This window comes from Aspergillus chevalieri, chromosome 4 (assembly GCF_016861735.1).
Source record: "Aspergillus chevalieri M1 DNA, chromosome 4, nearly complete sequence".
NCBI lineage: Eukaryota > Fungi > Ascomycota > Eurotiomycetes > Eurotiales > Aspergillaceae > Aspergillus > Aspergillus chevalieri.
In genome coordinates, this window is record NC_057365.1 from 3356981 (window position 1) to 3370205 (window position 13225).

The 13225-nt window shown below is 49.2% G+C and overlaps 3 protein-coding genes across 3 annotated transcripts; 1 reads left to right on the forward strand and 2 right to left on the reverse strand.

Moving 5' to 3' along the window:
- Positions 1–233: 233 nt before the first annotated feature.
- Positions 234–2274, forward strand: ACHE_41205S (tRNA lysidine(34) synthetase; the record flags this gene model as incomplete). The annotated part of the gene is made up of 3 exons (XM_043279489.1): positions 234–366; positions 427–600; positions 662–2274. 3 exons carry the CDS (start codon positions 234–236, stop codon positions 2272–2274), a joined length of 1920 nt encoding a protein of 639 aa, XP_043137163.1.
- A 618-nt stretch (positions 2275–2892) lies between these two features.
- Positions 2893–7479, reverse strand: ACHE_41206A (putative Rho guanyl nucleotide exchange factor; the record flags this gene model as incomplete). Its single annotated transcript, XM_043279490.1, has 1 exon — positions 2893–7479. The coding sequence occupies one exon, from the start codon at positions 7477–7479 to the stop codon at positions 2893–2895; it is 4587 nt and encodes a 1528-aa protein (XP_043137164.1).
- A 1278-nt stretch (positions 7480–8757) lies between these two features.
- Positions 8758–10175, reverse strand: ACHE_41207A (SDR family oxidoreductase; the record flags this gene model as incomplete). Its single annotated transcript, XM_043279491.1, has 4 exons — positions 8758–9386; positions 9448–9637; positions 9691–9830; positions 9896–10175. The coding sequence occupies 4 exons, from the start codon at positions 10173–10175 to the stop codon at positions 8758–8760; spliced, it is 1239 nt and encodes a 412-aa protein (XP_043137165.1).
- Positions 10176–13225: the final 3050 nt, after the last annotated feature.

Consider the following 13225-nt stretch of genomic DNA (forward strand, 5'->3'; position numbering starts at 1 on the left):
GTTAATATTAGACGCCATATTTGTATGATAGCATTGGCCATTATTTATTCTGCATCTATTGATTTTTCCTTTTGACTTGGAAACGCAACGCGTATAAAAATGTCCAATTTGTAGTTTTACTTGCATTCGACAACGCCAAGATTTGAACGTAAATTCCCGACACAACGTCTGAATCAACTTCACATACTACAACCACCCCTTCCATATTTGAAACTTCAAATCAATGACCGTAAATGAGGGCATCATGTCTTCTCGCCAGCCCCGCAACAATAACCATCCGCCAATTCCTAGACCACTTCCGCCGAGCATGGACTGAATCGCAACGCCTTCCGGGCCTCCGCAAATCGCTCATTCCACGACGATTAGGTACCTCCCTCCCCTTTATTCTTTATCCCTATAAAATATACACTAATAAAAAAAATACAGGACTAGCAGTAAGCGGGGGCGCAGACTCCATGGCCCTGGCATATCTATGCAAACAGCTAGAGAAAAGCGGACTCGTGGAAGATCTCTCCGTAACGGCTTTCGTGGTCGACCATAAAGCCCGCGAGGAGAGTTCGCGGGAGGCGAGGATGGTGAGGGGATGGCTTGATCAGCTTGGTACCATTTCCTTGATCCCCTCAAATTAACTAGTAGGTATATGTGGCTAATGTAAGCACAGAAATAACCACCAAAATCCTCGAACTAGACTGGTCTACCGCCATCACCAGTCAAGGGAAAGGGAAGCCCTCTGCATTCGAGACTTTCGCACGCAGACTCCGCTTCCAGACTCTTGGGACGGCATGTCGTAATGACGACATTGAAACACTAATGATGGGTCATCATCAGGATGATAACGTTGAGACGACCCTATGGCGGCTATGTACGGGGGCTCGAGGGGCTGGGCTCATGGGGATTCCGCAGGTTGCAAGAATCCCGGAGTGTCATGGGATTTATGGTGTTGCGGAGAGTGGGGAGGCTGTTAAGTTGTCCTCGACGAAGATGAGGACGCGGGTGTCGAGGGGTGTGATAGCGAGCGGGGGGATATCGATTTGTCGGCCGTTGCTCTCGTTTCCGAAGGCGAATTTATTGGATATTTGTCGTGAGCATAATGTTCCGTTTGTGAATGATCCGACGAATTTTGATCCTACGCTTACGCCGAGGAATGCGATTCGGAGTCTTGTTTCTGGGAACCGCTTACCGCGGGCTCTTACAACGCCGTCTATCTTGTCTTTGATTCAAGCAAGCCAGGACCTACTCAAGGACTCAATTGACCTGTCGAATGAAATCCTGCGACACTGCAAACTCATCGACTTGAATCTCACCTCAGGCACGATGGCAATCCAATTCCCGCCTTCATCCTCTGCACAACCAGCCGGTACAATCCCTACAAGACGATTTACAAAGAACCAGGACCAACGAAACAACCAAATTCAAGCAGTCACTCTACGCAGGATAACAGAGTTAGTATCGCCATTCCCAGAGAATCATTTCCCATTGAGGAGTTTCGAGAACTTCACGGAGCATGTCTTCCAACCACCAAGCACTGAAGAACCAAAACGACAACCATTCACGCTGGGAGGTGTCATGTTTCAACCTTCTCAGAGAAAATTGGCAGATGCCGGGAATAGTGGAGATACATGGTTTCTATCTCGCCAGCCATTTATGCGTAATCGTCTTCCGACTCTCGATTTTGATATTCCGGTTCTTCCCGTCATCAAGCAGCAAGAACAACATATACACTCCTCTGATAAGTACGAACATACGCCCTGGAAGCTATGGGATAACCGGTACTGGTTCCGACTTGCCATAACACCAAGCACACGCTCACTTTCACCACCAACCGCCAAAGCCAACGACAAGAACGGAAATAAGGAAATCCTCCTGACTGAAAATACCCTACCAGTCACAATTCGCCCACTGCAACAATCTGATCTACGCCATCTACGGGAATATCCATCTTCATCCCCTTCCTCTTCAACACCGCCACCATCCGCAAAACACGGACAACCAACCCAGAACAAGGAACGAAAGAAAACGAATCCTCTCTGGACCCAACTAAGTCAAACCCTTTCCCGAGAATCACCCGCCCAGTCCCGATTTACCATTCCTGCTTTATTCATCCAGGAACAACAGGAATCGGGAGTCAAAGAGAACCTACTCGCATTACCGACGCTGGATATTCGTTTCCCGTACTCGATGTCTCTGTCAGGGACGGAGATATCATGTGAAGTATACTGGGAATGGCAGTACAAGATGATTGACGAAGAAACTGTCAAATCAATGTCTGACTGAATGAGTTTATTGGCTCGGTTTGATCTGTTAGATATGAGTAATGAACGCTAAACAAATATAAAAGACCTCTCCTATTCTACATGACAGACGAAAAGGAATGCAATAGAAAAGGTGAAAGAAAAAAAGGAAAGGGGGGTGCGGGGGGGAAGGAAGGTGTAAAGAGATGAATTGAAAGATACAAGGATAGACAAGGCTAGAAGATAACTTGACTTGCTCCCAACTGTAAAGATGCAAAAGAAAAGAAAAAAAAATTCTGCCAATAGACTCCAGAGAGTGCAAGAGTGCATGCATGGTATGCATATGATTGCCAAACGAGAGATGCGAATGACAAAAAAGAAAAGGATAGAAGATAAGACACGAGTAATAACCAAACAGGTAGAAAAAGACAGAACCAGAATCAGAAATATGTCGTTCCCAAGAGAGTCGGCCATATAGACCCTCTAGTCATATCCACGGTGGTATTGATACCATTAGAAAGAAAAAGGAAAGGCCATCAATAAACATGATCTCGTGTCCATTCCACGATCATCGGACGGAATCAAACATGGGCCTGCGTGGCCAGCACCAGGCACTCATTCAATAGCCTGGAAATCAACATCGACATTGACGTGGTATCGTTCAATCGCTCGCCTTCAACAATGCAACGGCAGCTTGCTGAGCACGCAAACCACCAACCTCCCTCTTGAGACGGAAATTCTCCTTCTTCAACCGCCCAATCTCATCAAGAGCGCTGTTCAACTGAGTCTTGAGAGCCTCCTCTGTACTCCCCGATCGTACATCTTTCGCAAGCTTGCTCAATTCCGAATTAAACCGGTCGTAGAGCGCTTCGTTCTCCGCGCTGGCCTCGCGATACAACTCGTCAAGTTTCTTGGCCCGTTTCTCGCTCACGAGTAGAGATGATTCTAGATCCCGTTCCATGGCAGATGTCCGTCCGTTAAGGTCTCCAGACAATGTTTCGAAGCGCGACTCCAGAGTCTCTATCCGGGATGCGAGCACAGCATTTGAAGAGTGTTCGTCGGCGTCCAGATCTTCATTCACAGCATGGATTTGCTGCGTTGGTCGAAGTTTCAGACCTTGCAACTCGTTGCTAATCAGGTCCAGTTCATCCTTCAACCCCAAATGTGCAGAAGCCTGGGCTCTCTTCTCGTTCTGAAGACGATCCCGTAGTTTTTGCGGACTTTGCATCCGCAACTTCTGCGTCTTCTGTGGAGTCCCACCGCGTTTCAGATCAGGATTATTAGCCAACGCCGGACGCTCTCGTAGTCCACCACGCGACGGTATACTCAACGCCCGAGACCTCTTCTTGTACTCTTCCGGTGAGCCAGTACTGGCATTCTCACCCTTCTTCCTTGGTGAACGCTCCCCTTGTGACCGAGGATCAATGTTCTCTTTGCGGCTAGGTGTGGCAGGACGTGTGGGTGATCTGGAAGGCGAGCCGAATTTAACTGGCGACGGACTGCGGCCCGACCCTGAGCTCTGTGGTCTGGTCTTTGTTGGAGTCATTACGTTAGACCCCGACCCAGGAGTTACAGGTCTTGATGGTGAAGAGTCAGATGTCGTTGTTGTCGAAGCAGTATTAGGTCGTAGGTCAGAAAGAGAGCTCCGTCGCTTTCGGCGGACCTTGACAGGCGCATTTGTCGATATACCTCTAATCGACGAAGAAATAGACCCAGTGTGCTCATGCCCACTACCTGGACGAATGATTTGTTCCTGAGAAGACGCTGCGGTCCGATCACGGGAGCCAGGGCGTAAAAGTAGGCTTAGACTGTTATCCACGTCTATCGATTTGGAGCGTGACAAAGAGCCCTTGGGGGTGTTGGATTCTGAGTCTCCTGATCCCTTGCCCTTACTCAAGGTTCGCAATATGGATGACACCTTGCTCTCCCCTTCATGTTTTGATCCCTCGCGGTGTAAGCTGAAACCGAACCGCTTCCGGAATGAAGACGCATTGGAGTTGATGGAGCCCGTGTTGTGCGATGCGGACTTGGTTTGGTCGCAGATAAGGGTCCCTTCCAGTGACGCACCACCCGGGATATACTCATCGAAGAGGTTGTCAAAGTCATCCACCAAGCGATCCAAGAGAGAGATATGTTGCATCGGATCACCATCGACGGTGAGGATCTCCGCAAAGGCGGCCGTAAGAGCACCGCGATCACCGTCATTACCCGAAGCGTCCAGCAACTCCGCAAGCAACCGTACCATCGCAGCAAACGCACGACGGTTCTGAGGGCTCATCTCGGCCAAGAACTTCCGGAAACTCTCGTCAAAGTCACGCGGAAACATGGTATCAAACTGGCTCTGAATGAGCTTTAGAGACGATGGGTCAAGAACTGGTCCCATGTGTTCCCGCCATGCGTTAGCCACAAAGGTCTCAAAGGCAACGAATAGTGTGTCCACAGGAACTTCGGCCGCAGCCTGAATCTTTCCAGGATCTTCCAGCAGCACATTGTACAGCTCATTGACAGAGGAACGATCCACGCTGTCCCTCCCGCGCAGGGTTCGTCCAACGATGTTCCCACTCCGCGACTGCAGTGCCAGAGCATAGGCAGCAAAGGTTTGCTCCAACAAGCCAAATTGGTCTTCTGGTCCTTTGGAACCGGTTGTCTCGACCACGGAAATTCTGTTCGGATTTTCCTCTTTCGTAGGGACGCTAGAGGGTAAGGTGTTGGCCCGGGTGAGGTTGATCCTTGGAGGTGGCATCCTCGGAAATTCGCCCAGTAACGAGGCAGAGTTAGGTGTCTTGAGATTTGATGAGCTGTCCTTTGGCTGATTTCCACCCAAAAGACTCGAAAGCAGTTTGGACGGTGATGGCGGTCGGAAACCGCGTGGCGCTTTGACTTGGGTTATGAGGTTGCCGGCGATGTAACGGAGAATCTCAAAGTTCGAGTGTACAATGGGTACAGTCAAGGTTGGATTTCGAGGACCATGTAGCGGAAGTAGCACATTCAAGAGACGCTTTGAAAGCACTGGTATGAAGCTATCTGCTGTGACCAAATCAGAGGAAGGAGTACCGACGGTCGAGTCGATGTCCACTCGATACTGATCTTCCTCTCCGGCCGTTACCAAAACGACCACCTCCACATCCGAAGTGGCCAGCATCCGACTGCTTTCTGTTTTGGGGGTATTGAAGAGCACCCGGATCTTGGCAGGACCAGACCGATTCATCTTCCCATCTGCATCCTCCTCAAAAACGCAAGCTAAAATCCCAATATTACCCACTGTTCCACTTGTAGGACTCCGAAGTGTCCACTTCCCATTTTCTCGTTCAGATTCGGAGAACCGGCCCTCAATCTTGGCTTTGGCGAACTCTTCAATCAGTCGATTGGCCCGTGTTTCATACATACCAGACAACTCTAATGCGAGGAGATCCATAGCATTGTCATTCGCGACTCCAGATTTGCCGGAAGCCGGCGCGAGAAACAAAATGCGCCCACATGTTGATTGCATACAACGAACGCTGTGGATGTCGAACACCCGTGCGACCCTAATCTCGGTGCTGCTGAATGTTCCTGGAGCGTCTGTTGTTGTCGATGCGGCGTGGTCAAGATCAGCCAATAGTCCACGTGCGGTCATCCGGCTGTCGGGGGCCTTAGATAAAAGGACTAAACAATTCTTATATAGCAGCATGATCCCTGTGCTCGGACTTGGCGTTTGCACATCCATATGATATGGTGGCGACAGTTCGTCGAAGTCAACTGCGGTGATCAAGCGACCGTTTGGCACAATGGAGGCATGCCAGCCATCGACAAGTTCTTTAAGTCGTTGGAAGCTCTGCGAATGGTCTGTCAATGACGGGTTGTCCAGCGAACAGATGTCCTTGATAATATCCCGTGCCTTCAAAAACGGTCGAACAGCAGGGTGGATCAAAGGCAGGCTGCCCATCATTGTGTCGATCAGGAGACTGTAGCGGGGCAGTCGCTGAACGGGTTCCATGAGGAGTGAACGTAGCTGTTGCTCGCCCGTTTCGTACACACGCTTCGAGAAGCTGGAGTTTTTGTCTTTCATGAACGAATTCAGGGTTTGGGTGAAGCCGTTGTGAGCGCGCATGTAATCCGCATAGGGTTCCGAGAACCGTGGGAACCATTCGATCAAAGCGTTTGCAAAAGTTGCAGCACCGATGGCGTCCTTGCTTTCTCGTGACGAGGCTCGATGCGACATTTCTGTGTCCTCCGCAATATCGACAATGGCGTCCTTCTCCGTCTCTTCGAGTACCTGACGAATGACCTCCAAGAAGCCCATATTGATGTCGAGTATCTCGTTCAAACATGGCGGGAACAGGGCTTTGAGGGCCGACTCGTCGGGGCTCGTACTGGTAGCCGATCGTGACTGCGCTTTGATCCGGAATTCCTCCGCAACGACCCGCACTAGGTGGTACATCTTGGCGACATATCGCTCCTCCGTATCAACCAGCTCACACATGGTGAGCCGGAGGGCCTCCTTCTGGCCTCTCGAGAATAGGCGGGACCGGCTGACATTGGTGGGTTGGGACGGTGCACGTTTCAATCGGGAGGTAGGTAAGAAAATCGGATCCCCCAATGCGCGAATGATCGAAGAGTAGCGACCATATTGGTGATCGGGGGTGTCTTCGAGATCTTGGGAGGTATCGTTATCGTCGGGTCGCGGGGGCGGTTGTATGGTTCCGGCGGGGAGGATGACATCGAGATCGATCCATGGGAGCTTGCGTTCCTGAAACGCACCGCGGATGTCGCGAATCGTGTCCGATAGAGCCGTATTATTATTATTATAATTATTATGACTGTTCGTTACCATATTCTCCACCGGAACCATGCGATTTGCTAGATCCGCGGCATGCATCTCATCAAACATCTTGGGGATCTTCCCACCGGGCTTCCCCGCGCGGGCGAGATCGTAGAGGCATTCCTTGGTTGACTCGGACAGATCCGCAAAGTACTTTAACATGCTGACGGCCAGACCGCGACACACTTCATCGCCTTGTTTTTCTCGTGGGAGGTGGTTGACGGCCGCATATAAGGGAGCAGCTGGGGAGACGGTAATTCGGGGATAGCTATGGAAACCGGCGGGGGTGAAGACATGCGCCTGGATGCGCGAGCTGCTAACGGTAGCATTGGCGGTTGCGACAGGACCGTAGAAGACGAAGATGGAGGCGAGAAAGGGATCGGACGTCTGGTAAAGGGTCAACTGCTCAAGAGGCAGGTCCGACAGAGAGGTGGACACGGTCGCCATGGTGGATAATAAGGCAGGAACGACTCGACAAAGTAAAATAAAATAAAATGAGAGATAAAGGCAGACAGAAGCTGCAAATAGCGAATAGTGATTAATAAATTAAGAAAGAATGACAGTTGAATCAACCAGATCGAAATCCAACAACGTCAGAGAATCAACGGGGCCCAGAGATTCAACGAAAAGCGGAGAGAGAGAACGGCATCGATGACTGAAATCAAACAAAGAAGAATAAGCAAAGAAAAAGGGAAAAGAGAATGAACGATTGAGTGCTTCATACAGTCCAGAGAAGAACTGGATGAGAGCCCTCCATATAGAGAGAGTGTGTGGGAGAAAATAATAATGTCTCGTAAGAAAGCGATGAGGGAAGAGACAGACGCGTCGTCGATCCTTCAGCTGAGGGACCGATTCGGAAGCGGGACAGGTTGATTAGAACGGAAATACGAGGGATATTATTAGATATCTGAATTCTGATAGAAAACAGGAAGACAAGAGAGAATAGAAAAGAAAGAAAAAAGAGACAATTGAAATCCGATATACACAACAAGCGGTGATGCTGGTTGGGCTGCTTGTCGGGGCACGAAGCGGGGAGCAGCACTCTGTATATACATACAGCTGTGCTAAAGAGAACTTGTGTGTGTGTGTGTGTGTGGGACAAGATCGACGGCTTTGATCTGGCAAACAAAGCCATTCACACTGTCTTTCCTTGAATTTCTCCATTGAAATCTCCTCTGTTTTCTGTTCTAATGGCAGCCATGACACGTGTTGGGCAGTAAACAACCCCCCTCTAGTACAGAGTATACACAGCACTTTCTCTAGTACTCCATATTCCGAGTACGAGGATTCTAATAAAGTGGCCTGCATGTAAGGATTTGAAACAGACAGACAAATCACCTTCTTTCATTTTTTTAGACTGTCTCATTCGGAGGTTATCTCGTTAGAGCTCGATTTACCCGATCCGGTACCCTGTTGTCCGATCAACCGCCATGTGCTACTATATAAGCTTTGATAACTATACAGGAGATGCTAACATATAAGTATTTGAGGAAAACAGTGCCTAATTTTCGCTGCTGTGGTGATGCTTTAAGGAGTATCAATCCCTTCTCTCGCTGAAGGTATCTCTTATAGCGCTTGTGATACCTGCAGCCTAAGGCATGAACAATTTGACTATGTGGTCAAAGCGCCTGTGGCTGAGAATAATATGGCATCCGTGAGAGGATGTCCTTGTGATAAACTCTATCTGAACAACAGACATGTTCGGGATTCGAAGAGCTGTAACTCCTAAAGCCAATCGATAGCATATCGGTTACCCATGACTATCTGCCAAAACCGAGATTTAGGGGGCAGGATGCGTTCATCCACCATACGGTCGAGTGTCACATAATGACCTTGACCAACCGGAAGCTCCTCCGTGAAGCCGATACTCCGAATCTTATCAAGGCTCAGCTCCCGATTGCGATTCAGCATCGTCAACGACACCTTGGAAAAAACCCAGGCAGATTCCGAAACCGCACGTCGCTGGAGTCCGTATGTCTCACACATCCTTTGGTAATCTTCATGGTGCTCGTTCCACCATTGATCAATTCCTCCCCAACCATCGACAATGGGAGCTGTTCCCATGAGCCCGAAACACTCCGCCAGCATCGGCCACTTTACAGACCATGGGCCCGGGGTCGCTGTATCCGCGATGTTGAATGCCTCTCCGTTCGCTTCGGTGGGTTTGACAACGGAGAGGTATATCTCTGCTTTGGTCAATATGTCCTGGGACGTGTCGGTATGCGTGTAGATGAAACTCTTGGGTGATCCGGGGAAGGGGACCGTCGCCCCGGGTCCGTGGATGAATCGGTACAACGAAAGATACAATGCTACCGGCTCGAGCAAGTTCATTGCGGTCTCAGTGGGCACGAAACCTACCAAGATATTAGTACCACATAACGAGATCACCATATCCCGGAGAAGGGGGGGGGTTACCGACGATCATATCTGGTCGGACCTCACACCAACCCCATTGTTTGCCCTTTGCTGCTTCCCGGATTAGATCTACCTGGGCGTAGTAGAATACCTCGTCACCGTACGGAGCTGGGACACGTGGGTTGTCTTCTTTCAGGGGTGGATTGATTTGAAATTTGTCGAGATGCTCGAAGACTGCAACACCATAATACTATCACGTTGCATGTCAGTAGATTGCAGCCATCGAAAGATGAAAGGACATACATTTGTTCCGGTCTGGTGGACCACAAACTTGAGATCCGAGCACAACCGATCCGTAGCATGAACGGCGTTGTGAGTCATTGCTATGTTTATTTCTCTGGCGTTCAAGATAGTCTCGGTAAACGACGTGGCATTAGAAGATGCTGCCAGCGACATCATGAGTTAGCTTCTCAAATCACTTAGTTATGTGGCTTCATGCTCATCCTACCGCAGTAGTACATGTGAGTGACCTCGCTGAGACCTGGGATCTTTCCCTTCATCCTCTCAATGACTTCTTCGAGGCTTCCGCGCAAATCAATGCCAGAGTACAGCTCTAGTCTTCGGTCCTGGGGTAGTCCATTTTCCGCTAGGGATCTGGGACGGTTTGTGAGAGCAATTATGCGACGAAAAGTGTTGGCCGTGGGATATGAGAGCAAGTTCTTGGTCATTGCCCATCCGGAGATACCACTTGCGCCGAATACAAGCGCCACATTGTAATTGTGCTCCATTTCGATGGTGTTTTATATGGAGGCAAATTCAAAACACGGCAGTAAACCGGCGTATTTATACCAACACTTGCAGGTTGAAAACACGCAAAAACAAGGTTTGAGGGGCTGGGGGTTGTTTTGCTACCTTGAATGCCTACACTTTTTTCGAGCAGCATAAAGGAATGCACTATATTGATACCCAATCCAAGCGACATCCTCCGCCGATGGTGAAGGTCACAATGTTCGATTCCGGTCAGTCATGGGAAAGCGGGAGTTCATTGGCCGGCATCCGGATGCGCAAGAGGCTAATGCCGGACCATTCCAATAAATGAATACTATTAAGGTAAGATCGAGCCTAGGATGCGTGCCATCCCGGTCGATCAACTAGCCGCTGAGAAAGTTGGAAATCCACTCAAAAGGACGGGCTATAATATTGATGTTCCTCACTAGGATAGAGGCATGGGAGGTACTTGTTTATTCTTCCAGTTAGCTAACTATGTGGAAAACAACCACCGTCAGGGAGACCAACAGGCTCGAGTAGTATAGAGTACTAAACGCTGCATCTTATCATGAAGCCAAAGGAAAGATCCACCATTCGCCGTGGGACTCTAAACTCCACAGTGCTGTTTCACTCCAGTGGCCATGAAAATACGATATATTCTGTAGATCGGGCATTAGGCCGGAAAGCCGCCGGGTATCTGGGGCGCAATTACGATACCCGAAGTATATCTCATCTTTTGACTATCCTGCACCTGTTTCATGCCCTGGATCCTGGTGTTAGAGCTAAACTGTACCGCACCTTCGAAGAAGAGGACGGAAGACGCAGTGCTGATGATTGAGGGACCAATATTCTAGCTTGTTTAATGGACTAGCCATTTTCTTCCTTCTCTCACGATTAGCCTCTTGCAGAACAAGTGATGTGACTGGGGTCAGTCAAACCGGAGAGGAAAGATCTCCGTGTCTCCCTCGCCTCTAAGCAATATATGTGGCCATCAAGAGGAAGGCCCAGGCCCCGCAAATCTAGAAACAGCATTCGTGGAAAGGTGATGTGATGTGATGTGACAGTCGATCTTCCTGGTAGGGATCCCCTCTCTAGCTTCGGTACTCCAACTTCTTTCCCTATATAAAAGAGTAATGAACGACAACTACATGAATCATGGTTCATTTTCATGAGCTTAGTACTGGGCCACACCGAGATAAAGGTGCCTATTTGATCTCGTCCAGATGATTGATGGCAAATTGCTACGTATGTCACTTGAAATCACAGATGCTGAAGTTGTAAACACCTTAACCGAGGCATGATCAAGGCTAAAACAGCAGAAGAAGAGATCCGCATGTCAACCTTATTGCCATTAATTGCGGTCATCCGCAAGATGTCTGCGATTCATTCCAGGATATAACGTAACCCACCACCGAGCCGGCCAAACCCCCGAACCTGCCACTTGTGTATTGCATACAAAATGGCACATCTTAGGATCCCAATATCTCAACCAACATTATACGTATACCGTTATAGTCCATATTTTCTGATATTCATACAGTATGGGATGCCTTTATATTTCACTCGATTTACTGATGTGACGGTTAGCAAGCGGTCGAAAAGGGTTACTTCGGTGGCCGTTTTTGCAGTCCTGCTAACCAACTCCCCATCTTGGCATCAGGTGAGCGTATTCCCACGGCCATAGCCTTACCCTCCACACCAGGCCACGGATTTCACGCCCTTGACCGTGAGCATGAGCAATTCTAGCCCTCCTGAGAGAAATCTGCTTGTGAATCCACTTAGTGGCTTAACTTCCACCCCCTGCACTTTGACTGACGCGTCGGTTGAGCTCAAGGGTCTAGGGACACCTCGGATCTTCTGTCATAGATGTATCAGGCCATATTTTGCTGGGGCAAACTTAGAGGCGTGTTGAGTTTCCCATTGTTCTGCTATTTTGTGTATTTGCTCAAGGCGCTGGCAGTTAGCCACAGCAGCCCGGCTCCAGACGAGTATGCATATGTCATCAATGTAGCCGGTGACCATAGCTCTCTCAGGGTAAGCCTCGTGTATTTGGTCGATCAAGTCTGCATTGTAGAACAGGTAGAGAATTGGGGATAGAGGTGAGCCTTGGGGTAATGCCTGTGTCTGTGGTAAACTATCCCATTGCGCCTTCCATCAGTAAAATTTCTGTGATGCGGTGGCAGAGGAAGCTTGCTATCCAGTTGACAGCGCTGATTGGAACCCTTCGTTTCCAGAGGTTATAGATCAAGCATTTATGTGCAGCGTTGTCAAATGCACTGCTAACGTCCAGGGTAAGCAGTGTCACCACCAATGCGCCAGTATGCCAGGATGCATGGACTCGTTCCAGCAGGAGATGAATAGCATGCTCACATGATCGCCCTCCGCGGCCACCAACGTGGGTCTGTGGTAGGAGACTGTAGGCTTCAACCATATAGCTTATGCGGGTTGCGATAACTGCTTCTAATGCTTTTCCAATTGTGTTAAGCAGTGCTATGGGCCTGTATGCCTTTTGGTCTGCATAATCAGCTTTGCCGGGCTTCCGCAATACCACCTCGCACCTTTTAGAGGCACCCACCGAATTAGGGGTGCGATGCAATATCCGAAAATGGAAGTCCTCGCACTGGGGGTGCTCAAAGGGAAAAAAACGGGAGTTGATTATCATGGCCCAGCCAGGCCACCGTATGAAATAATACACACCTCGTTGTGGACGCACACCCATCTTCTGATTAGCTAATACGTATATCTACAGATGTATACAGTCCGGGCTCCTTGGGCAATTTGGAGCCGAACACAGTGAGGAAATAGGTCAGGCAAAGCACTTAGGTCTTTGGAAAATAGCAGCTAAAGAGGGCCCAGGCAGCCCCGGATTCTCAGGACTCTGAACGGAGCCGGGCCCAACTAAACATACACCATAGATGTACTCTGTACAATAGTATCATGTCCCGCCGCTGGAATGATGTATGACATAATCAGACAATCAACCAATCAACCAATCAGCACACTAATAATCACATGCTCACATTCCTTGGCGGCAACGGCAGCGGCGGTAGTATATTCCGTAGGTCTTCTT